General features: G+C 34.5%; 4 protein-coding genes across 4 annotated transcripts; 3 read left to right on the plus strand and 1 right to left on the minus strand. All coding sequences in view use genetic code 12, as the record gives it.

Moving 5' to 3' along the window:
- Window positions 1-1,002: 1,002 nt before the first annotated feature.
- Window positions 1,003-3,918, plus strand: CORT_0A10740 (Lst4 protein; the record flags this gene model as incomplete). The annotated part of the gene is made up of 1 exon (XM_003866850.1): window positions 1,003-3,918. One exon carries the CDS (start codon window positions 1,003-1,005, stop codon window positions 3,916-3,918), a length of 2,916 nt encoding a protein of 971 aa, XP_003866898.1.
- Window positions 3,919-9,957: 6,039 nt separating this feature from the next.
- CORT_0A10750 (Adaec protein) lies at window positions 9,958-11,796 on the minus strand (the record flags this gene model as incomplete). The annotated part of the gene is made up of 1 exon (XM_003866851.1): window positions 9,958-11,796. The coding sequence occupies one exon, from the start codon at window positions 11,794-11,796 to the stop codon at window positions 9,958-9,960; it is 1,839 nt and encodes a 612-aa protein (XP_003866899.1).
- Window positions 11,797-21,832: 10,036 nt separating this feature from the next.
- CORT_0A10770 (Aim14 protein) lies at window positions 21,833-23,407 on the plus strand (the record flags this gene model as incomplete). The annotated part of the gene is made up of 1 exon (XM_003866852.1): window positions 21,833-23,407. One exon carries the CDS (start codon window positions 21,833-21,835, stop codon window positions 23,405-23,407), a length of 1,575 nt encoding a protein of 524 aa, XP_003866900.1.
- A 157-nt stretch (window positions 23,408-23,564) lies between these two features.
- Window positions 23,565-25,580, plus strand: CORT_0A10780 (Rad32 protein; the record flags this gene model as incomplete). Its single annotated transcript, XM_003866853.1, has 1 exon — window positions 23,565-25,580. One exon carries the CDS (start codon window positions 23,565-23,567, stop codon window positions 25,578-25,580), a length of 2,016 nt encoding a protein of 671 aa, XP_003866901.1.
- Window positions 25,581-25,590: the final 10 nt, after the last annotated feature.

Below are 25,590 nucleotides of genomic sequence, written 5' to 3' on the forward strand. Positions count from 1 at the left end.
CGGCTAATTTTGTTTAATCTCGTTTAAGTAATTTCCACCGGATTAAAATTCCGTCTTATTTTTCTTTTCCTTATTAAAGGATTTCACATTCCGAAAAATATCAAATCCAATTAGGTATAAGCAAGGGGACTACCATAACGATTGTGTATAAAGGCGGTTGATAAACCTTTCTATAGTCCAATGAGAGCGTAAGGGTGGCTCAAAAATGCTCTGGTTGAAATGGGCTCGGTTTACTGAGAGCATTTTTCGGAATTGGTTGTGATTGTTTTACCTTTCCCGAAATTCTCTTAATGTAATCATTACATAAACCGTTTTACATACGTACAAAAACAACCAGATTTTTAATCAATGTGATAGTTGATTAACGTACCGAGAACCAGATAATAAAATATACTCATCGGCGTTTTATTGCCTGAAGACGTTTTGAAAGGAGTTTCTTAATGGATGGTTAAAAAGTTATACGGAATCACTCCATTCCAACTAGCCTGTTATTATTTTGTTTTCCACACAAAAGAAAGAGTCCACTCCTTTGAAGCTGAACAAGCGAAATTGAAATTTTGCCGTTTTTAATTATAAACGGCAAGGTCTACAAAGAACAGTTTTTTTTAGTGGAATCAAACTTCGAGTATAGAGGTGTGGCACCTAAATAAGAATATTGTGAATACATCTATCCTCCATGTTTCATTTAAGAGTAGTACATGTAGTTGTATTCAAGAGAGAGTGTGAATCAGTTAAAAGGGCGATTTACAGTTGGTAGAGCTATTCCAGAACATACAGTATTTCTTTTTGTTTCTTTTGTATCATGCATTAAAAAATCTTGGCAGAAGAAACAACAACCAAAAACAGGAATACTTAGAATCAACAGACAATTCTTAAGAGACACCTACACTATTTACACTGTACACATATCTATTGATATAAAGAATAAGAGGCACCTCCAGGATACCATTGAATGAGAGACGTAGGGAAAGTGAGGGATAGTATGGACCACATCGAACAATAATGCTTGGTAGATTATTCAAACATAATCCTCCCTCAACTCAAGTACATACGCCGCCGCAAATTTCATCCCTGGCTTCACCTCCAATAACAACACCATTTGAGGATTCACATTCTAGAGAAATACTATATGGTACATGCAATGCTAATCTGTTGAAGCCTTTTCAATTTAATAGTAAATATTTCAGAATCATTATATCTCAAGATGGAGGTAATCTACGGTCAAAGGAAATCTTATTTGATACTGCTTTTGAACTGATACAACAACAGCAACAGCAGCAACAACAACAATCTACTTCGCCACTTCAATCACCTTTACAACAATGTCAAGAGCTGAGACGCGTTTCATTGAAGAAACTGACTAATCTGCGTATATACCACAATACCACTGATTTGAATGATTTGTCATTTGGATGTGGATTACCTACTAATGAAGTACAAACAATCACCAAACTACATACATTACCCCCTATTACAAACTCATCTACATCATATCACGCGGTATTGATAACACGACTATTTTCTATAAGTGATGCAGAAGTATACACACCAAATGCAACTTTTCAACAAGGTAGTGGTGATGATTGGGAACCTAAATCAGCAACAACGACAAAGGAATCAAGGGTGAAACTTCATGATTTGAAAATTAATAGCAGATTTTCCATTGGAGTAGTGATACCTTTAGAATGTGGGAATTTTGTACATGAAGATATTATTAATGAATGGAGTGAAATATCCCACTTCTTAACCTTGTTGCAAAAATTAGTGTATCGGAAACTACTTTTACAATTGAACCTGGTTATTGATAATGGCAATGGGTGCGAGTATTTAGTGAAGAAGAGATTACAATTTCCCAATTACATTTTACAAAATGATTTCGAATTACATGCTCAATTGGGGAAACTTGTCAAGCTAGTACATTATGATAATAATACGCCCAGATTAATAAATACAAATTATTTTATGAAACTCAACAAGACAAGTTATAATTCGAGCTTAATGAATTGGATATTGGAAACTCTTAACTGGCTTGAGTTTAAAGATGGAAGGTGTAATACACCTTTCGGTAATACTCACACTGATAAAAATCCCTCGTTTCTTGCTACGTTGATGTCGCTACTAATGCGACATAGGAAATCTTTAGGACTGAGGCCATATTACAATAATTCACGCAATACTCGAGAAGTAACACGAGTGGTTGTAATGACAGGAAATCCAGCAGTGGCCAAGCGGCTAATTTTCATCTTGAATGGATTAATTGCTAATACTGAGTCTGTGAAATGTGGCGATACAGATCAATATGTATTTAATATGCATAATCACAATAGCGGTGTTACTGCTGCCGATGCATCACAAAGTGATGATAACCCTGAAGATGAGAAATACTCAACCGACGATGATTGGAATTCACCTTCAACTTTGACTAATAGTATAATAACTGAAAGGGCAAATCTGAATTCTCATGTGCTTGAAGTTTCACGAGTAAAACCATCTGCCGTTAGTATCCCCATAAATAGACCCAAATCATCACAAGGGCCAACTGTGGGTATTCCTATAAACACACCAACAACATCACAAGCATCATCATCACTTTCTAAATCTGCATCATTAGCACAACTTTCATCATCATTGAATTCATCATATTCATCACTACAGTCTAATTATTCATTGTCCAAGTTTGGTGCTGGTGCTGGTGCTGGTGCTGGTAGCAGTGGTTCATTTATGGAGAAATGGAAAAATTCATTTAGTAATCAACAGCATACCTCGAGTAATAATATGGGTGGATATTTTGACGAGCCCCCCAGTTTAGGAATGCGGAAACCATCACATCAATCGTTGAGAACACCATCACCAGCATTTGAACATGATGATTTTAATTGGCAATCATCAAGTTATACCAATTCAATTGCATCACCGATGTCAATGACACCTAGTAAAATTTCACGGACTCAGTCACTTTATGACTTATATGATTTGGGTATGAATTCAATGAGTGAGGAACAATTGTCAGAATCATCTCATTCGTCGTCATCATTAACGGAGAATCATAGCACCCAAACAAGTCAACATCATGGCCACAATCACAATAATGGGAATGGCATTTCTAATGTATTTGAAGTGAAGCGATCAAAGACGAGTGTGTATACGCCTTTTGTAAGTGATCGACTTGTTAAAAATGTTGCTGAATATAATCGATCAACAATCCAATTCAAGTGCAAACAAATTATGGAAAGCTCACCTAAATGTAAGAAACAGGACACAATTTATGAAGTTGATTGCCAGTTTGATAATAAGGACACAGCTCAAGCAACAACATGTGAAGGTGAAACTCCTACAACAACCTCAACCATTTTCAAACACAACATCTTGTTACCATGTGTTGGATACTGCGATGAATATCGACCTGAATTTATTCTCCAATCATGCCCCATAAATCCCAAATTAGAACAACAAGTGATGAGTTCAATGAAAAATGATTTGATATATTATCAAAATAATTACAAGTATTCTAAGATTACCACGAGGACGATATTTGTCAATTTACGAGCTAGGGAGATTAAGACGATTGAAATGAATATTGATAATGAAAAGATGCAACTGCAGCAACAATTGGGCAATCAAGATAAGTCTGACACTCAATTCATGGCACAATCAGACGTGAATGAAGGAGATAAAAGAACTGTCAATGGTAATGGTATTGGTTCTACATCTACTTCGTACAAGACTAAGATACACAAGATTTATTCACCATTGAAATGCGTTGGCAATAAACGATTAATTTCCCATGTCGAATCCATCTTGTTTCAAATTGATGAATTGTTTAAAATTCAACAACAATTGTATCATGATAAGAAAACAAAGGATAAGAAACAGTTTCATGACAAATTGTTGGGATTAGTTGCCGAATTGATTGATTGAGAAAAAGAGGAGAGGAGGGAAGGTGGTTTGTGGAGTGGATCTTGACCGAGAGCTCTTTCTGTTTTTTTAAAAAGAATACTAAAAGGGGCATTTGGATATACTGATATAATAACGTAGTGGCACTGGATGCATAATGAAAGTTTGAAAGTAAGCACGCGTTTGTAGAAATGTGCACATCATCGCTCTTATTATCTTTGAAGATAAATGGGTTGATGATTTAATTACATTACATCTCTAACTACACTTTAGCTACAGTTTTGCATTGTCTTTGACAGTTTTAATTAATCTTTACCCAGTTTCCAGATTCTGTTTCTGCATTCAAAGCAATTGAAACCTATAAGCATAATGTAAACTTAGTTGTGTGACTTGTTTTTTTCATTTTTTGAAGTTGAAAACTCAAGTTTGCGCAGACTGCGTATTGTAAAAGAAACAACCTTCAATCTTACATATTATGGATCTTCTTCATAATACTATAGGGATGTCGTGTCACATTTCACTAAATAGGTAACGGATATCTACAAAGTTGGCGTGGAAGAGAGCAGTTGATATTTTGTCAAAACTCGACCCATGTAACACATTTCCGGAGTGTGGTATGAAAAGATCGGTATTCGTGCTTTATTGGTCAATAATATACATTCTGGAAATCCTACATCGGAAAAACCGAAATATTTAAAACAATAATAGACCTCGTTTTTAGTTTGAAGTGTAGTTGTTCGGAGTGTTTTTCAGAGAATTGCAAGAATGGGAAATACCGCGGTTTAAGTTTTTAAAACCATTTCAACTCTTTTAGTTTATGCACAAAGTCGAGAATGTAATTATTCTTTTGTGTAAAGCTTTATTCATTGCAAACTAAAAAACTATATAAACCATAAACCATAAACCATAAACTAAAAATGAACTCTAAGCTAACGAGTATAGTCTAAAATAGTCTAATAACTAAAGAGTCTAAATAATCAAGAGCTAAAAAATTCTTTTTTTTGCCAAAACCGTTGGTCAATATTTTAGACCTCAAATGCATAAATTAATAGTGTTGAAACTCTTTTGTGATTGAACTCAATTTAAATTCCTCTAAATATAATTTTAATCAAGGAAATCAGACTAAAATATGGCGGAGAAAAGCGAAATCAAACCTTTCTTTGAAAATTGGTTATTTTATACCCTTAAGAATAATCTTTGAGTCAGAGATTACTAATTGAACCCTAATATTTTCATCACATGTGAAAAAACATCTCTGATTGTATAAAACTATATTCCTCGAAAGTTTTCAATCCCTAATTTTCATTCTGATTTCTTGAACTGCTGTAGATCTCCGTAAATGCAAATTATTTCATTTTAACTCCACTCTTCTTTGCTCTTGAGATAGTTTTAGCCGCAGCAAAAAACCGACGATCAAGTGAAAAAGTATCACTTAAGATGTCAAGTGTCAAAAGTAGAATCTGGATTTATACGTGGTATGCAACTATTCGCCAAAATTTTCCATACATATATACTTGCTAATTCCGTCTATTCCTTCTTTTATTTATTCTGCATAGCCTATTATTCAAAGCTTTTGAAATGTACTCCTTCTCATCCCGCCTCGGTAGTACTTTTGAAGGTCATCGATGACTCAGAATGAGGCATCCCATTTATGAAGTGAGGATTATCCTATGTGGTGAATCATGTATTGCATTGAAAACGTGCGTTGCCTTGGTAAAACAGGTGATTTGGCAAAAACACACAGACTGTTTCATTTATCCAAATTCTCGATAGAATTAAACATAGTTCGATCTTGCTTTGCCAGAAAAGCTTGAAGTTTTTTAATCAATCTTTATACTAAGGCCTTAGCTTTTAGCTAGGGGTCTAGATTAGACTTAAAATGGGTTAGAAGCTAGCATAATATGCCAAGTATTGTTCTTAGTCTTGGTTCTACCAGTTGCAAAAATAAAATAAAACCGTGAAAAGCTTGAATTGAGAAAAGTATAAAAATCTATATAGAGTGACACATGCAATGAACACGAAATTTCTTTTTCAATATTTCATGCAAAGATTAAAACGAATCTCGAAAGTAGTTTACTTGTCTTTTTTCTTATGACTGAAATCAAAATTTAAATCTGGCATAGAAACCAACTAAAGTCCATCGTTCATATAATGAAAGTTGGGGTTGCTAAACGATATTAGTTGAGAGGGAATTATTACTAAAGCAAACGACACTTTTAGTCAAATTTTAGTAACTACGGAATTTCTGTTTCTTTTAACTATGCATGTATGCACCTTCACCAGATGCTTTTTCAATACTAGCATAAGAAGCCTCAATGACCATATCGCCTGATCAAAATAAGCATCGTCTAAAAGCAAGATTAATGATGGTTTTCCACGCTCACACATAGAGATTTTAAGTCTAACCCGTATGCACAGTCTATTGCAAAAAGGCAAAAACATTGAATAGGTCTTGAAAAGTCACAGTTTATTGAGTGAAAATAACGGATAAAGCAATGGTTAGTTACATTCAGGGATATTCAGACCGTCCAAAACTTGCTGCCCCAAGTCTAGATTACCATTACTTGTTTAAATGAACTAAACACAGAGACATTGTTTAAAGTGATGGGAACAAGTCAATGGTTTCACATCTGATCGATCATTTCTCTACGACAAGCTAGTGCATTCTCGGCTGCTGACGGGGAATTTCATGACTCACAATTTTGAAGATAATATAATACAAGGCAGCTTAAGGATCTCAAACTATTCAGTCTCTTATAACGGGGAAATTGATCAACGAAAACGAGAGAGAAATTAAAGCTGCATCGAGATTATGCATTCCCGTGGGTAACTGCACAGCAAACGATGTTTGTAGTTAAACTTTCCACAGTCAAATGCCAAGAAGACACCAAAAATATGTTAGTTTCTACTGATTCAAAGAGATGAAAGTAAAAAGATATCATGTCGTTTTCTTCGATGCATCATACCATAGGTTTCTTTTTCTTCTAATTACATTGCAGTGAATTTGAATTGTGCATGAGAAACTCGCAATTGATTCTGATTTTAATTACGAAAAAAAAAAGCAGTAGGCTATCTTTGATTACGTACCCGTTTAACATTTCCTTGAAAACTTTAGTCTTTGCATTTTTACAAAGTGATTGTATGTAGTATGCGCAAATGCACGTTTATTCGAAAGACATACATATGTGTAGTTTGTGCAAGAATTCTTGTAAAACTATGCAAAGAGAGAGAGAGAACGTGCATAAAAAAGATCGAGTGAGGAAAAGAAAATCCCTCGGAAAAAGTTGAAAAGATTAAAAGAAGTCGAATTGTTGGAAGTGATTAACAAAGAATTATTTAAACACTTTTCTCTCACTGAATGAAAGGAACTAGAGTCAGCTTCAAAAGAATTCCGTTCGCAATGGTTACTCAAGAGGCTTGTATTCTTTGAATTCCTCTGTTTACAATGACGTCATTATCAAACTTTCTTTCTTCATTCATACAACAATAAACAAATTAAACCCAAAATTGGAAATATAATAAGATAAGATATTGTTTTTCCAAGGTACACTACTATTTTTTTTTTACTTTTTCATTTAGTACAGGGCATAAGTAGTACTATACTACGACGACCAAGGTTTTATTTAGAGTTGCAGTGCTAAAAAAAGGTTTACACGGATAAATTTGGGATATGGTCGATGGATATACGCAGTTTGATGTATGGTAGTTTCTGCAGTTTTGACATCTTTAACCATTTGATTTAAAATGACTCTTCTCCTGTAACAACCACGTCATTTTTTCCACGCTCTGTATATCGAATACTCTCCTTTTTTCTTATTGTTTGAATCCGTAACTCCTATCACACTTATTGTTCTCCTTTTTCTCCTTTTATGGTTAGAAAACTTTTCATACAATGGCCTTTATTGTCATTTTAAGCTCTTTAGTCTGTGCATCATATGTACATGGCTCTACTTGTTTTTTTTTAACACTGAAGGGTAACGGATTTCGGAAATGTTGGGAAATGTGATTAGAATAGAGAAGTAGAACAATCGAAATAATCATTGTAAATGTGTAATTTCTTAATCAAATTATAATTATTTTTATTGTCAATTTCGAATTCCATCCCCTGCCCCCCTTTTTCTTACATTTTCTTCCAAACTTTTCTTTTTCGCTCCCGGAGTTTACTAACCATTCCATTCACCCATTGACAAGGGCTGAAGGCAAGGGACAAAGGAGCTCTAATAACGACCCCAGTTTCATTGACCTCATAATAGGAAGCCAAGCCAAGAACTAGTTGAAAACAAACAGAAAGGTTTTAACCCATCCTGATTTAGTTCTCATGCAAATCTCGTAAATCTTTTCATTTTGTACACTACCTCTTTCTCCATTTACTTTAAACCACCCACGTTTCAATACATCTCCCATTGCATAATATATGCAAAACATTATCTCTTTTTATTTTGAAACCTACAAGCGTCGTGCATAACCTCGTCACGTCACTTGTCAGAGAAGTTGAATCTCTCCGAGACCTCTTGCCTTCGGAAGAAAAACAATGACAAAGTTCTATGAAGGTGAAGTTATTTACAATCGTATGTTTTTTTTCTCTCTTTAACCTCCCCCAAACCAGAATCATTTAGTGTTAATTGTGTGGTTTCTTTGTAGTTCCCCGCTCACCGCAGAACCCTCACGCCACAATTCGGGGATATAAATAAAAGACATCCTTGTGTAATTGTGAACAAAGATACAAAAATACAAAAAGTTCATGGTTCTAGACTGACTCGAATGATTTGTAATTTGCGTGTGTGTATCGCAGGAAAAAAAAAAAAGATCTTGGTTCTATTTGAATCTAACTCAAGCGAAACCGACCGAAAAGGTTTTATATTTTGTGCGCGGTGGCGCAGAGGTGAAACATTTATTCGATTTCACATTGATTGACTTTCCACTCTGTGATATACTTCAGTTATCACGGTCATAGCTACATGTCTATGTTTCAACACTCGTGGTGTCAAGTTGTCACTACCATTCTTTGTGTAGATAATAATGGACGTCTCCAATCTATCTTTTCAACTCAATATTGTTGAGTTACACAAAATTCCGAGGACCACTATAGACAACTTCAACAAACTTCCATTACTCAATCTCCTCACCTCCTCTTTCTCCTCATTTACTCCATTTTCCTCTAACAGTAATTGAGTGATCATTTCACTAAATTTGAGACAAACAAATGCTCAAAGAAACAATAGCTAGCGTAATGTCTCACTTCATTATCTCCTTTCAATTTTTCCTTCTCCTCCTCCACAATAAAAAGAGTAAACGTTTGTTCTCCCACAATTAATTATACGAAACTTGTGATCAGCCAGTTAGTGAGTCAGTCAGTCATTGTGAGTTTTCTTTTTCTACCCCCCTCTTTTTGGATATAATACATTTTTTATTTTTCACTTAGCATTTTCCACAGGGGCGGACTTCCACTCCCCCCTGGTTCTTCTCTTTTCCTTTTCTTTTTCTTTTTCTTTTTCTTTTTCTCTCAGGATTGATATACGGAGACACACACATTGTAATAAAAAGTGGGGAAGGTTGAGACAAGTCGAGGAGTTTCTTTGTATGAGAGGCGACGAGGAATGGGAATGAACAGTAAAAGCACACGGGAGAAGAGACTTTAACATTCTCACTTAGCAGTCTGATCCAGAAGGAACTCACTCCTTCATTCTAGCTAATATATTTTTACCGACTCCCCCTTCAATATGCAGTACTATACAGAATTAAACTTTTTGGATATTGTTTGAAAAAAAACAATTACATCACCATTAGTATAACAATAACACTTTAATGAATTATGAATAGTGGCTGAGAGGATGATGTCAATTGTTTACTCTTCTAATTACATCACCAACGCTTTTTCAAAAGGCAAGATTAACGGCTTCAACTCTTCTTACTGTTTCCGCAACACTTCCTCCAGAGGGAGTACCAGACATTCTATTGATCAAAAACTAAACATAAAGAATGTAATTAAAACTATAATCATTAAACAAAGTTATAAAGAAAACGTTATAAACAAAGAAAGGAAAGAAATTCCGCATCAGCATTTTAATCTATTATAGTTGAAACCAATTGTGGATTCATGGTGAAATCCAACTCATCATTAAAGTTTGCCCCTGTTCCTGCAACAACACCGGTGGTATCAAATGGAGAAAACGTAGAGTCAACAGCAGATGTAGGTTGTGTGAATACGTCTTGAGTAAAAGCATCAGTAAAATCAAATTCTTCATCTTGTGGTAATGCTATAGAGTCAATACTTTGGCTTGGTGCATGTGTTGATGATGAAGAAGTGGACGAGGCAGATGATGTTGACAACGGTGGTTGTAGTTGGTTGATGTAGTTGTTGTTATTGACCTGGCTTGTGTTGTTGATGTAGTCACTAAAATCAACTTGTCCAATTGAATCAACTGGATCCACTGGATCCATTGGTCCAGCGTCTTCATCAAAGCCTAAATGTAGGGTGTTGTTTGGTAAAGTTGTATTGTTATTATTTGACTGGAATAATGATGGATTGGCCGAATTGTGATGCTGGTTGTTATTGTTCTGGAACAATGAAATGGTACGGAATTTGGACAAGTCAGGGAATGAGAATGCCTTCATGTGTAATGCTTGTTGTTCTTGTTGTTGTAGATCTTCTCCTTCGTACAAATCAAAGTCTAAATTAGGCAATGCTTGCAACTGTTCGTCAAGTGATGGTTGATGATGATGTCCTGGGTAGAAAGAGTCGGGTATCACTGATTGCACTGTATTCATTTGACTTATTGATGGAGATGTATATTGATTTGGTGGGGTCAATGGTTGAATTTGATGTGAATGTGGGAAATGACCCGTCATTGAAGCAGCAGAATGCGGTGGGGTGATTGATTGGGTAGCCAACTTCTTTTCGTCAGCAATTGATTGAGTAGTAAACAATGCTGGCGATGATGGTGGTTCCAACTTTACTTTCTTGCTTGCCGGTGGTTTAGCTTCTTTCATAGACATATACATTGGTGAATTTGGTGTTGTAGATTTTGGGGATTGTGATTGGGGTGAGTTGTAAGCCTCAAATGAAGTATACTCTCCACTTTCTTTAACCTTTTTGACAAATTCCCAGCATTTGTCACCATAAGTCTTCGGAGTCAATCCAGTGACTGATTTGAAAACTCTGTGAAAATGCCATGCACTCAATTTAGATTTGGCTGCCAATTCTTTAAAGCCAAGCACACCACCTCTTCTTCTTCTCTTTCTGGAACCACTACTAGAGCCACTGGAGCCGTTTGCTGTGGATAAATTGCTTTCCTCCGGAGTGGGTGCAAGTGGTTTTGGTTGAAATACATTAACAGCAGCCGCAAGAGCCAAATGACGACATGCCAAATCCACTAGTCTATAGTGGTCAGAATCATTCTTTGAAAGTCCTGCATTTTCAGCATCCTTTAATTCTTTACCATGATGCAATGTAGAAGCCGCAGACATTGAAGCACGACGACCACCAACATGATCGCCACCACCACCAATTGTCTTTAATATTTGTACCTCATTGGCTCTCTTGGATTCCAAAATGTTTTCCTTAATCTTTTTCGAATTTATGTCCTCATTTTCATCCAAAAGCGGTGGCATAAATCCAATCTTTGTATTAACAGATGAGACACACTTGATAAGTAAACCAATGTCAATGGCAGTACTATTCATTGGATCACAAGATTCACAAGGTATAAATCCGTATTCAACTGCTTCTTTGGCACTTGTGGTGAATTTGATTTCTGATTTCAAATTGGTTCTAGGTCTAACATCACAATCTGGACGACAAAAGAAACGATTGAGTTTGTTACAAACAAAGAATGAACCTGCAGCAAAGGGGTCACTGAATTGATAAGCCTTCCATTTGGCTGCCTCTGTTTGATAAACCATTGTGTGGAAAGTAGTAGTTATGTTTGTAGTAGTAGTGGTTAGTGTTGGAATGTAATTGTTGAATTGAGTCAGGGGGGTTGGCTCAAAAAGTGTGAACTGTGGGAAATTCTTAACCTTTAAATAAAGTTCTGAATACAAACTGTGTTTCACTACCTTCAGTGTTTCACTTCTGAGGAAATTAGTTTGTGTACAAATGTATTAAATTGCCTTGTTGTAATTTTTTAGTTAAAACTCCGTGGGACGACAAATTTCTTGTAGAATGACGCTAACTCCACTGACTGAGATGTAACAAGGGATATATTAAAACAATGGTAGTGCGATTATGTCACCTATTTTTAAACTAAGACAACGTGCAGTAATCTCCCTCGAAGAAAATAATTTCTATTCTTCCTTCTTTGTGTAACGGACTCCAAAGTTCGTGTGAGAAAGTCAAAAAACGAATGTCCAAGACGATAGTTTGTTTTGTTCCTTGGGGCGGTACACACAAGACAAAACAAGAAGAAGTTGTTGTGGTTCTATTGTATTTCTATAGTTCGGAAGTGTGATTGTGACAAACGACTATTGAAATCAATTGACTTTAATGTAGTAGCAATAGCAACAACGACAGTAGTAACTCTAGATCTCCTATATGAAATATTGGAGATGTTCTAACTTTGGATTTGGTGTATGATACTTTATTCTAGTAATTAAAAGTTATCAGTTCTTGTGTTGTTATGAAACTATGTCGTTATGATTTAGATATATAAGGGAGTGGTGCTTTCAAAAAAGAGTAGGAATTACAACTTCTATTTATAATCTTTTTTGTTGTTGGTTTGGAACCAGTGGGTATTATGTCATGTATGCCCTTCTTTTTGAGAAAGGAGGAGTAGAAGTACAAGGGGAAGGGTGATGTCAGAGTAAGCCAAAGTTTAATGTGAGACTTATAATAAATAATAATAATACATATTATATTAAAATTTATGTCGTTACAAGTTGCACTTAAAATGAAATATGCACGACGTATTATATAAAAACTTTGTGTAATGTGAAATAAATTTAAATTAGCTTTTTGTTCTCCATTTGAGTAGTTACAAAATGTGTAATTTAAAATTTGAAAAATAAAATAAAAAAAACAACAAAGAATCACAAAGGCTTATAATGTAATGGATGTTATATGTGTATGTGCGTGCATTACGTCAAAAAAAACATCACCATGTGTTCTTTCTTCTACATCACTTTAGAACTAAAAGGTGTGGACTGATTTGGTTTCTCTTCCACACACACACACACACACACACACGCATTATTTGAAACATTGGCTATTTTGCCAATGAGGAGAAATTGATAGATTTAACTTGCTTTCGTTGCACGAGATCTGAGTTGTGGATTTTACTCTCCTCGGAGTGGACGGAAAAAAAAATAGATAATTTTGCAAGAACAAGCTGTCACATGGGAGGAAAGCCCTTTTAAGGTGGGCGCCATAGTATACAGGTTGAATAAAAAGTCATATCGAACAACATAGAACGTAGAAAGAAAAAATATGCGCCTCAATTCGAAGAATGTGTTCATGCAATGCACGTTGGTTTCTTTAACAAACATACTACACTATAACAATGTGGGTTTTCTCTGTATGCATTATGCACAAGATGTTAATAATTGTTATATTATAGTAAGTGATAATACATCACTATTACGTAACACACTAAAATAATAATATAAGATTAGCCATGCATAAAATGCTAATTGGTTGGAAAACTCTTATTTTTTATAAATTGTGCATATGTACAAATTACAAAACTTTAAAATAGAAGGCGGAAGTCTAGAATTTTTTTTTTTCATTTTAGGCATCCCAGTTTCTCCGCTTACACATATTAAAAAAACATTTAATCCATTGTACATAAATAGTTATCCTCGAGATAAAATTTTCTTTTCTCCTCATACAAAGGACTATATGTAGGACTGTAACACAATATAGCATTTTCAATGGATTTCAATTTGTAAAATTTTTCTACTAGCTTGTCCCGGATTTCATCAGATATCAAAATTGAATTCCGAAGTTCCAGATGGGGCTGAGAGAATTTCGTATTTTTGGTTTCTCATTAGAAGATAGGGCTTGTTTCCATGCCGTAGAAAAGATCCCCCACGCCCAACCATATTCTCCTATTTCAGTAAACCAAAATCGCCCAAAGACAACAAAAATTTATTGTCTTAAAATTTTCTTCGATTAATATTTTTTGACAACTTTGTTGTTGTATTTCCAATGTGGCAAATTATCTACAAAAGAAGAAGCAAAAATGTAACTGTCAAATACAACTCTGTCCATTTTTTTTTTTTGATGTAACGCATTAGTTTTCAACTTTGATTTGGGGGAGACTCTTACTGTTACAGACTTTTGTCCAACACAAGTCATAGAATTTTTGTTTCGTTTTTCTTGCAATACAAACAGAACACTCGTAATTGCATGTGCGTTTCTTTCCAGTTAAATATTTTTATGCAAGTACTTCAATTTTCTTGTTCAATTAGATGATTTTCAAAGACGAAACCGTAAGAGAGAAAGTTGTTTAACCACACAAAATTCTGGACCCAAACCTATTACGCGGCCTCAAGTAGGCTTAATTCTAATCCTCATACTAACAATATAACCAATATTAAAAGGAGGGCTTGGTCTAGAATACACAAGAACAAGATATAAAAGGGTCAATTTTTTAAAAATGACAAAGTTAAAAAAGCTTAACTTTAAATTATGCTTTTTTCTTTATTCCGGACTTCCGTTGATTCCGGTGTTGTTTTCCCTTTGTTGAAGCTAGGGGGAAAGTCGCAAAGATATAACATATTGAACCTTGACTTTTGGTAATAATTAGCCACCATTTGCGATTGTAATAATTTAATACACAATAGAATATCAACGGGTTTAATGTGTGAGATTTATTGTTTTTCAGCTTTGCTTTGTTCTTCCCGTTTTTGTTATTGTGATCATGCAAGTTCCACGCAGCCTTTTTCTTTCTGGAAAAAGCCATGTTTTCATTACCCATTACAATCAGATGACGCAAAACACAACAACAGTAGCAATGAAGGTGCCAATTCTGTTGGGCTATCTGTTGGCGTTGGGTTGATAACCAAGAAAACATCCTGTTTGCCACCAATTCTCGTTACAATTGTAACCCCAAAGATATTTTTTTGATGAACGTTAACGGTCAGGAAATACGACATAAAGCTTAATTTGATAGTGTGGTATTGTAATCAACAGTAAGTCTGTAAAAGTATACAAACCATAAGATGTTATCTATATGTAACAATGTAACGAACTAACTAGCCAAAAAGTGGCATATTAGCATTCAATTACTAATAGCCAAACATTGTTGTATGAAACAATGCAAACAATACCGTCTATTTTCAAGACAAGAACCACGGATAGAAACCGGAGATCGCGAACTGTTTATACTATAGTGCAAAAAAAATAAAACTCAATCTCAGAACACAGTTGTGTTGTTTCTGCTTACGAATACACACAAAATGATGACTAAGAATCTGCTTTCGGTAACCACTCAAGGTCTTAGAACACCCAAGGACACTTGTGGGAAAATGGATACTTGGTAGATGTATGAAAATGGTCTAGAATGAGTATTTAATTAGTTTTTGTGGTTAGTTTCTATTTTGAGTATCGCTAACTAGAAAAAGAAAGAGAAAAAGGTAAGAGAGAGAAAGAAAGAAAAAGTCAAATTCGCCACAAACTTCGTTTAACAAATTGGACTTTAAAAGAAATCTAATCTCATTGGGTTACAAAACGAAGAAAGTGCTAGATAGCTAGATTGTAAGCTTTATTCAAAAAGAATGGAATTACTCTAGTATTTACACAAGCTGTCTCTTCTTCTATTTACGAATAGTTTCAGAAGTCCTCGGATTACAATTATTTTGAGACCTGTTCCGAAAGTGAAACCAAAATTAACTACACTTTGATATGAGACAACTGATTTGACTTTTTTATTACTGCAATAAGAAATAAGGAGAGTGAAATAATATAAAATCTGCATTCATACGCCACCACATTATATATATAGACGAATAGAAAAAGAGGACAATGAAAAATGAAAAGAACAATAACTTAAAAGAAAAGGGAAATAACGGATTTCAAAAAGAAAGGTCTAGAACAATCTCTTTTTTTACAAATCGTTCTTGGATTTGTGTATTTAACTTTAAGTAACTATACATATATATAAGCCGAGATGCATACATACACAAGTATTATAATTCCTGTTCCAATTATGCAGGAAGATCAATGAATCATCACTAACGAAAGAGAGTCAAAGTTTACAAATGACGTAAGAGTAAATATTTACGGCTACGGCTGAATACAGCATTCAATTAAAGAAAAGTGAAGATATCCACCTTATTTTCGAGGAAGTTCAAAGAGAACAAAGATTGAATGATCATACTTTGTTCTTGGTTGAGTCAATTGAACAAGGAATTCAAGGAAACATACACACAAATAAAATAGACAAAGATTTAAAAGAATGGGCTGTATACAGTACAAACGCGTTTTCAACATCGCATATTTTAGAGAACATAGATATCATAGTAGTTAAGACTGATAGTATACATGCAGTTTGGTAAGATACTTAATTTTTTAGTTGATGATGTAACGATAAATAAGGTTTCAAAAATAAACAAAATAATAATATTATGTATAGATGCGCCAATGACATCATTGGTAAAAGCACCGACAAAATCTTCACTTACATAGCGCGCATATATAATATATGTAACATAATGGTTCAAAATGTCAACTTTGTATAAGTCTTCAACTCGCACCGCCACAATTTGAGTATTATACTAAATTAAAGTTATTTAGTTAAGCGCACAAATCTGGTATGTATATGTTCCCCTTATTACATCATCATCAATAAAAACAATAAACCACAATTAAGTAGAAAAAGAACAATAGAGCTTTAGATCAAATGTTATGATGGATATATGAATACACGTAGCTAGTTGTATCACAATGTGAAATTCAAGTAAAACACGTGTATTGATGGATTTCGGAATTCACGTAGCTTCCGAAATATCTCTTGCATGTAGACAATCAACAGCTTAGGAGACTAGAAATGAGCTTTCTAGTGATGAGTACTAAAAAGTGTAGTTAATTCCGAATTATATTTCGTAAAAAGCAAAGCAAAGAAAAGAATGAATGAGTGGTGGCTAAGCAAGAGCACAATAATCGTTGAGGAAAACGCCATGAAAGGGTGAATAAACATTTTCACTTCTCCTCATCTTAAAATTGTTTACCAAGAGAGGAGAACAGGATTGTTATGGATCATTCTGAGGTGGAACTTCGTTTTGAAATACAAAATCAGACGTTTCTTCACGTGATTAAGTAAATTTTGTTTGATCAAAAACTATGTCGGTATTTACGATTTTGGAAAATTGTGAATAGTCTAAAAAAACCTAAATTAGCAATTATTGTAAAATAAAAATAGTTTAATCATATTGAATCTTTTTTGTATTATCCGTCAACTAAAGAAGCCTTAAAAAGTTATGTTCAAACTGTGGCTAATTGTATACTTAAAATAATGCTGTAAATCAAAAAATAAAAATAAAAAACGGAGGATGTAGACACTCTTCTTTCTTGAAATATAATATTCGTAAATTCGACAAGGGGGATTTAAGTCAATATTAACGATTATTTTTCAGGAGTGTTCATGAAGAGTAAACAAAGTAAAGATTCCGAAACCTCAGGTGAACATTATATTATCTTTATTTAAGCTTTAAATCCATATTGAGTGGATACGGAATCCAGCGTCAACTCATTCTTTACAATAAACTTTACCCTCATAGTTACGAAGATTGCTTGCTACTCCACTACTTCCAATTATAGTATACGGCCTTCAATAACAATCCCCCGATTAATCTTACCCGTTCTCCTGTTTGATATGGACTTTTGTGAAATTCCTTTGCAAAATAGGTGAAATTCGCAACTGCAAGTTCCCATAGAATATCAAATACACGTAATTTTGACTTGTATTGTTCGATTTGAAGTTTGCTCCTTGTACAAACAAGAATGTAAATTGGGGTAAACACTAAAGTATCGCGTAGAAATCCCTCTTTTATTCCTTCTTTTCAATATATCAATAGAATTCGGCTAATCTTTCCTTATCGACTATTCTATTTTTTTCGGGAAAGCAATCTTGAAAAGTATTTGTACAATAATTACATTGTTGTTGTTACCTTCTATTATATGTCACTTTATTGTGTCAGGTGTCCTTTGTAGGTATTGTGTTTTCCCAGATTCGTCTAGACAAAGTATATTTTGGTGTAGGGCCCCTTGTGAAAAACCTTAACTAGTAGAAACTTTCACTAAAGAAAAGACGTCAAATGAAAACAAAAGCAAGCGCAAAAGCGAAAGAAACGTAAGTTCTATCCCTTCTTCTCAGTTCATTATCCATTTTACTCTAATTGTTGATTTATTGTTTGTATACAGAATGAATGATACAAAAGAAATGTTCTCTAAAGCCGCTAATATAATTTCATTTGCCACATGCACCAATAAACAATCTCTCCGCTTTTGCTAAATGGAAAAAGAAACGACAATTGCTTTTGAGATGTAGAACTTCAAAGAGGGGACAGAAGAAATAATAGTAGAACAGTAGAACAATAAAAATTGTAATTGTAGGAAGATGTAAACAATGCGGAAAAAGAAAAGATGAAATGTGGCTAAGTACAAGGCTGGGTTTTGTAGGTTATTCCACTAAACAACTTATATGTTCCATTAAGACAACGCTGTCTCAGCATCCCCTTCTCTCACATGGTACAATCTCATGTTCCGAATAACTTTCAAGGTGTAGATACATCCCTGCAAAAGAAGCCCTCTCTCTTGTACACTTGACCCTTTCTGGACATATACGATGTAAACTTTTCTATGCGCAATTTGCAAAAAATTTAAAAAAATAGTGTGTTTCTAGATTTTCAAAGTAACAAAGTGTTAAACGTTAGATCCTTTTAAAATTGCTATATCTAAATTAGTGTAATCTATATCGTCTAGCTTTTTGATGACTTCAGTTTAATTTCCACGTGAAATTGAGGAATATGGCATAAAAATGAATTAGACACGTTTCATCTGTCTCTGTAGTCTATCGTTTTACGGAATTACGCCACTTTAAATCCTCCAGTCTAAAATTTTATTTGAAATTACTTACTGTCTTTGTGAGTTGGATATATATGTACTGCTGGTAAAAATATACATCTATGTTATGTAGAGTCACCAATTCAGTTTAACAAAAGGTGCATAGAATATATATATATGTTTGGCGCTTAAGAATAAGTTAATACAATTATTTAAATTTAAGTTTCAAAACTTTATTTTTATTTATAAGAGTTTATACATATAGTTTTATTTCTACATTAAGTATATACAGTATATACAGTATATATTTGTTTTTATTGTTCTGGCGGATTTCGGATTTCGGATTTCAATTTTTTCTTCCATTCAATTCCTAACAAACTTGACCAGACCAAAACAAAACAAAGTTTATTGATGCTTCAAAAGCTTAAGTGACGGATCACCGAAAAGGTGCCATCTCCTGTGACGTACTCGAAGAATGACGTACCTTATAATGCATTTAATTGATGTTATAGAGTCAATTTCCCCTCATTTGTTGTGTGTCAAACAAAATTGGTATACAAAACTAGAGGAAAATTTTCTCATTTTATTTTAGTATGTGTGTGACAGTGAGTTTGTTGTCTGTGGCCAATGAAATAGTGGCTTTATACAATGGTTTCTTTACACAAACATATACAGCGAGTATTAGAAAGTAAAAACCTATGTCGGTTGACAAGCTGCCCCCATTGTCACAACACTAATCATTACGGTATTCCGTTACTCCGTTTGGGCTACATCTATTCCCGATTGGAACAAAAGCACATTACACACTACGTCATTTCATTGCGTCGAATTGATTGTTGTTGATCCCATTTTCTCCGATTATAATATATTGAAAATCTCTCTTCTTTTGTTCGTATTTAACCCGTTATACCGTTAATTATTATAACTTCCAATGATCATACCACTTTCTATTCTTGTACCACTATATAAATGTCTCTTATTTCATTGAAGAGCTCTTGCATTGTGGTGGTGGCTAGTTTGTGATTTCTTGGGCTTTGTTACGCATATATGTTTGTAGAGTGACGACATTGAAATTTTTTTCCTCGAGATAAATTATTATACTTTCAGTTTTGTTACTTTTCGTAGTAATTTACAAAAGAGTACAATAAGTAGTGGTACTGATGCTATGTTTTGTGTTGATCCGGACTGGATTCCATTTTCTAGATCTTTTTGTTCTTCTTCGTCTCCTATTTTTAACAACCTTATTAGTTCCATTTCATCAATATTGGACGGTGACTACATTTCTAGTCGATACAGGAAAAAACAAAATAGCTCTTTTTTTATCAACTCGTCTCTTCTAACGGACGTGGTTTTGGGAAAGCTTTTTGGTAAATATACAGAGTATAAATCAATATCTCTCATATGCCAAACCAACCGACGGAATATAGATTATCCGCCTTTAGCGACGGGCGTGGAAGTGCAGCTTTCGTCATCATTTACAAAAAGGTTTTTCTTCTTTCAACATAATCAACATAAGAATTACACTCGTGGCTTATTCAATCCAACATAAACAATTGACTCGATAACGTTTTCTAGTTTTGTACTTTTGTAACCACCTCTTTCTTTCTTTCATTCTTTTCGAAGAAAAATTTGAAATCCGCCTTGAAGAATTTGAAATTCAGATTTTGCACCAACTTCATTATGTTGTGTTTTTCCTTCCGAGGACATACAAAATAGGACATGATTCGTGGGGGGATAAAATATGATTATTTATTTGACTTATTCTCACGAGAGATAGGGCCACTAAGATCAAAGACGTTCGGTCTTTCAGATTGTGATTGTATAGATCTTAAACACTAATATCAATACAAACTCTATTTTTCTTTTCAGTACACGAATACAATCATACCCTATTTCCAAAAACCTTAAATTAAAAATAAACTATTTAGAAACATACAATATCATGCACTTGATGCTAAACGGAAGTCCATTATTCTCAAAGTGGGGGTGATCCTCTTTACTTTTACCGTTTTTGCTTTCTTTATTCCTCTCAAAATTTCATTATTAATTTTTAAAATTTTGCTGATCATTTCTTCTACATTGGGTTACAAATACGGGTGAATTTTTCTTCGAATCTCCTAAGTGGTACAGGAAAAAAATCTTGGAATTAAGAGTTAGTACATAGAAAGTGCCAAATCTGTTTTGAAGAGACAAGAGAATACTCGCAAGGTTCTTGGCGATCGACAACTCTATCATATGGTTTTTTCTTCACTTTTCAATTCTTCGTAAATGTATCACGGGTACTTGTGGCTCATGCTGCCATCACCGACGTTCGCATATACTAACTTTATTGACTGTAGTGTTAATTTACTCTAAAGATATGCTAAAGGAATAAAATTCTTGTCCTTAAGGTGTGGTTCTATTTTTCTTCAACTATGGAAGGTCTAGAACTTTCAATTCGTGAACTTTACGGCAAGTTGTTGTGCATACTTGTCACAAATGGAAGCTTCGGCGAAAAGCATAAATAATTCGGCTAAACTTGACTAGTATAGTTCAGGATGTGTAGGCCAAGTTTGTCACAATCATTTCCCTTTCTTTCCCTATTCGTAAACTTATGACTTGTGGATTGACTAGGCAAAGCAGAAGAGTTTTATCTCCAACCTACATTATTTTACTAGGTATTGTGATGTATGTCAATGATTAAAAACAAACAAAATGTTTGCAACCGTATTGGTACTGCGAAATACTATAAAGTATTTTACCAATTTCGTAGATTCAACTAGTAATCATACTTCTAGCCGCTTAAATCTTCACAGGTCCCCTTCATTCAAAGAGTAATACACAGCTGTTCTTAATCACTGATGTCTCCTTAATGCGCTGCGCCGCACAGTGCTAAAAAATTAACAACAAATAAACAACGTGAGAATATTGCTTACTCTTCCTACAACCCGACTTACTTCAATGATTGAAATTGAACCAAGACACGGTAATCACCATTTCATAAATATAAAATATGGATATATAATACTTGGAATATCTCTATTGCTAGCCCTACATTTACTACTATTCAAATTTATCTACATACAACAATGGAAACGCAACGGGATACACAATAGACTTTTAACTTATCTACAAGGTCCTCCAACTTGGTTCATCATATTGATCTGGGTTATCATTATCACTTATTTAGCTCAAGATAATATCCATTCCATATTTATTGAATACAGCACTATAGCTAAACGATTAGGTCGAATAGCCTATAGTTTGATCCCATTGAATATTTTCCTAATTTTACGTTTCGCCAATTCACCAAATTTAAACCCCGGATATTACTTGCAGAACTTAAATCTCCATAAATGGTTGTCAAGATTGATTTTTGTACTTTCGTTGATTCATGGGTTGGCTTTCACTTTTAAATGGATATTTGAAGGAACAGGGTCAAAGTTTACCAAATTGTGGAATTTTTTGGGAATTGTGGTGATTGTTCCTTTTCTTTTACTCATAATTGTATCTATACGGTACATGAGACGTAAATCATATCGGGTGTTTTACATTGTTCATAATATTACTTCTTGGTTTATGGTTTTCTTGATAACGTTACATGCAAGACCTGGAGTATGGCAAATTGCAATATTGTCAATAGTCATGTTGGCATTCCAATTGTATTTGAGATTTGCTGCTTATAGAGTCAATTCAATTAAAGTCATTGATATCCCATCATCAACATTGCAAATCATTAAAATACCACTTCCATTAAATTTCCCCATTTGGTCACCAGCAAGTCATATTAGAGTAAATTATTCGTTTCTGAATTTTCGATGTTGGCTAATGGCTACTCATCCATTCACTATTGCTTCTATCTATGAAGATTCTCGAACGTCGCTTGTATTAATCAAGAAAAAAACTCAATTGGAATTTGATCCTCAAAATACTTATTTGGTAACAGGTCCATATTGTTCGTTACCTCAACCTTTATTTAATACGGCGCAAGTTGTAAGTATATTATGTGGTGGTTCTGGAATTTCCTTTGGGTTACCAATTTATCAATATTTCAAATCAACAAATCCATCTGTGGTAGTGAATTTAGTTTGGTGTGTTCTGAATAAGGAGGATTTGTTTATTCTTAATCAATTGAACCTTTCTGATGTACATGCTTACGTTACTGGGGTTGATAATCAAGACTCATCCAGCGAACAGACCATGCCTGAGTTTGTAATTGGAGGAGAAGACGATGTAGAAAATCATGGGTTGTTAAAAGAGAATATCGAGCTACAGCCAATTGTACCAAACCCTATTGACCCTAATGAAATTGGTGACGGAAAATCCAACAAGGGTGATTCAATAACCAATGGGGAACATTATAGATTAGGAAGACCGAAGTTGGATGAAGTCTTTGCCATCAATAATCCAACATTTACATTTGACCCCAATAATACTTGGATCATTGCTTGTGGCCCAGATGGATTGATTAATGATTCACAAAAATGGGCAAAAGAACACAACTATCAATTCTTTAGTGAAAAGTATGAGATGTAAGTGATGCAGCTTATGTATTAAAGTTTATAGATGAAGTAAGTGAATAGTAAAGTGTTTAGAAAAATTATAACACCGATAATAGTTGCGCGATATCAAAAAGTATCACAGTACAAATTACACATCGTACATCAGCCCCATAGCTTCTACTCCAATTGCCATGTCTGTCAAAATCAAAAAGCCAGAAGACCTACTGCCATTAATAACTTCACCACTTCCGAAATCTCGATTCACATTCAAAAATTTACGCGATTTAAACAATCCCAAATACGCGTATTTACTGCCGTTATCGACAATTGCTCTAGTTGATTTAAATGCCTTTTTCGCTCAAGTGGAGACCATTCGTTTGGGTCTTACGGAAGATGACCCAGTGGTATGTCAGCAATGGAAAGCCATCATTGCTGTCAGTTACGCAGCACGTAAATATGGAATCAATAGAATGGATACGGTGGCATCAGCAAGGGAAAAATGTCCCAATGTAGTATGTGCTCATGCTGGTGTTTACAAAAAGGGAAGTAAAAATTGGACATATGAAGAAGGCCAGCCTGATCCGGCTCATCATAAGGTTAGTTTGGATAATTATCGACGTGAAAGTCGGAAAATTATCCGACTTATCCAGAGCAAATTTGATTTTGTGGAAAAGGCAAGTGTTGATGAAAGTTATATTGACTTGGGAAGACCCGTTTATGGAACCCTTTTGGAAAAGTTTCCTCAGTTGAAATGTCGTATTTCTGATGCTAGTGACGACGAGGTACTACCGAGTATCCCTGATAAGCTCCCGCAAGATATACAATGGTATGGAACTATCATTGAGTCAGAAAAGGAACTCGCTGACCCTCAAGATATACAGGCGCCGCAGATTTTTGACTGGGATGATGTCGTACTCGCTATTGGCTCAGAATTGTTATTGGACCTACGACAATCAATCCATGATGAGTTGGGATACACTACATCAGCAGGCTTAGCGAGAAACAAACTAGTTGCAAAATTGAGTGGTGGGTTTAAGAAACCTGATGATCAAACAATTGTAAGAAACTGCGCCTTGAACCGGTTCCTAAACAATTTCGAATTGACTGATGTTACTGGTATGGGTGGTAAATTGGGTGAACAATTGATTAATAGATTTGGTGTTCCACCTGATAGGAATTCAATTGCATTCATTAGAGAAAATTATAGTTTATCCCTGGTTAAAGAAGAAATCAAAGAGGATCCAGACTTGGCTTTAAAGTTGTACAAGATTGTTCGAGGATTACACCCATCTGAATTGACCGATAGAGTTGAAATCAAATCAATGATGTCAACTAAAAATTTCCTTGGAACCAGGAACTGGACATTGGCCGATGCTTATGATTGGTTGACTGTATTTTCAGGTGATTTAAGTAACAGGTTAACCGATTTAGATAACGAATCAATGGAGTTATCATTGACAAAAATGTCAAATAAGGAAAAGGGAGTTATACGAAGACCAAAAACTATTACAATTGGTGTGCGCTCAGCATCATTTGTAAGACAAACAAGACAAATGCCAATACTGTTTCATAAAGAAATTGATAAAATGAGAGAATCAATTAAAAACTGTGGATTTCAACTACTTCGTGAGTACTTGGAACATAATTCAAATATCACCATACTTAATGGAGGCAAATCTGCACGAGAATTGTACAATAGTGACCCAAAATTGGTGAGGATAATGGATATGCATAATTTGTCATTAACAATATCCAATTTTGTTGCTTTAAATGATTCAGCATTGATTGAATCGTTTGCGAAAAGGGGAAAGTCACGAGCAGATAGAGAATTGATGGAAATCAATGCTTCATATAAGAAAAGGAAAACTGAGGCGGGGACCAAAATAGTTCTTTCGAAGAAATCAAATCCTATTACACTAGAACAGAAAGAAACAATATCAAAGTTATTTCAAGACTATGAACGAAGCAATACACTGGAATCTACAACTAAAGCAACTTCAAATTCGAAATCACGCAAGAATGTAAGTCCACCAAACCAACCCGCCAAAAAAGACATTTTCCAAACTTTACAAAAGAAACCTGCAAATTTACTTGATTCCCTAATACAAGATATGTATTGTCCTCGTTGCAAGACTTCAATTCAAGACCCAGTAGAACACAACGATTTTCATATTGCTTTGGATTTATCAGAAAAATGGAATAACTGAGATTGCAAAG

The sequence above is a fragment of the Candida orthopsilosis genome (assembly GCF_000315875.1).
Source record: "Candida orthopsilosis Co 90-125, chromosome 1 draft sequence".
Classification (NCBI taxonomy): Eukaryota; Fungi; Ascomycota; class Pichiomycetes; order Serinales; family Debaryomycetaceae; genus Lodderomyces; species Lodderomyces orthopsilosis.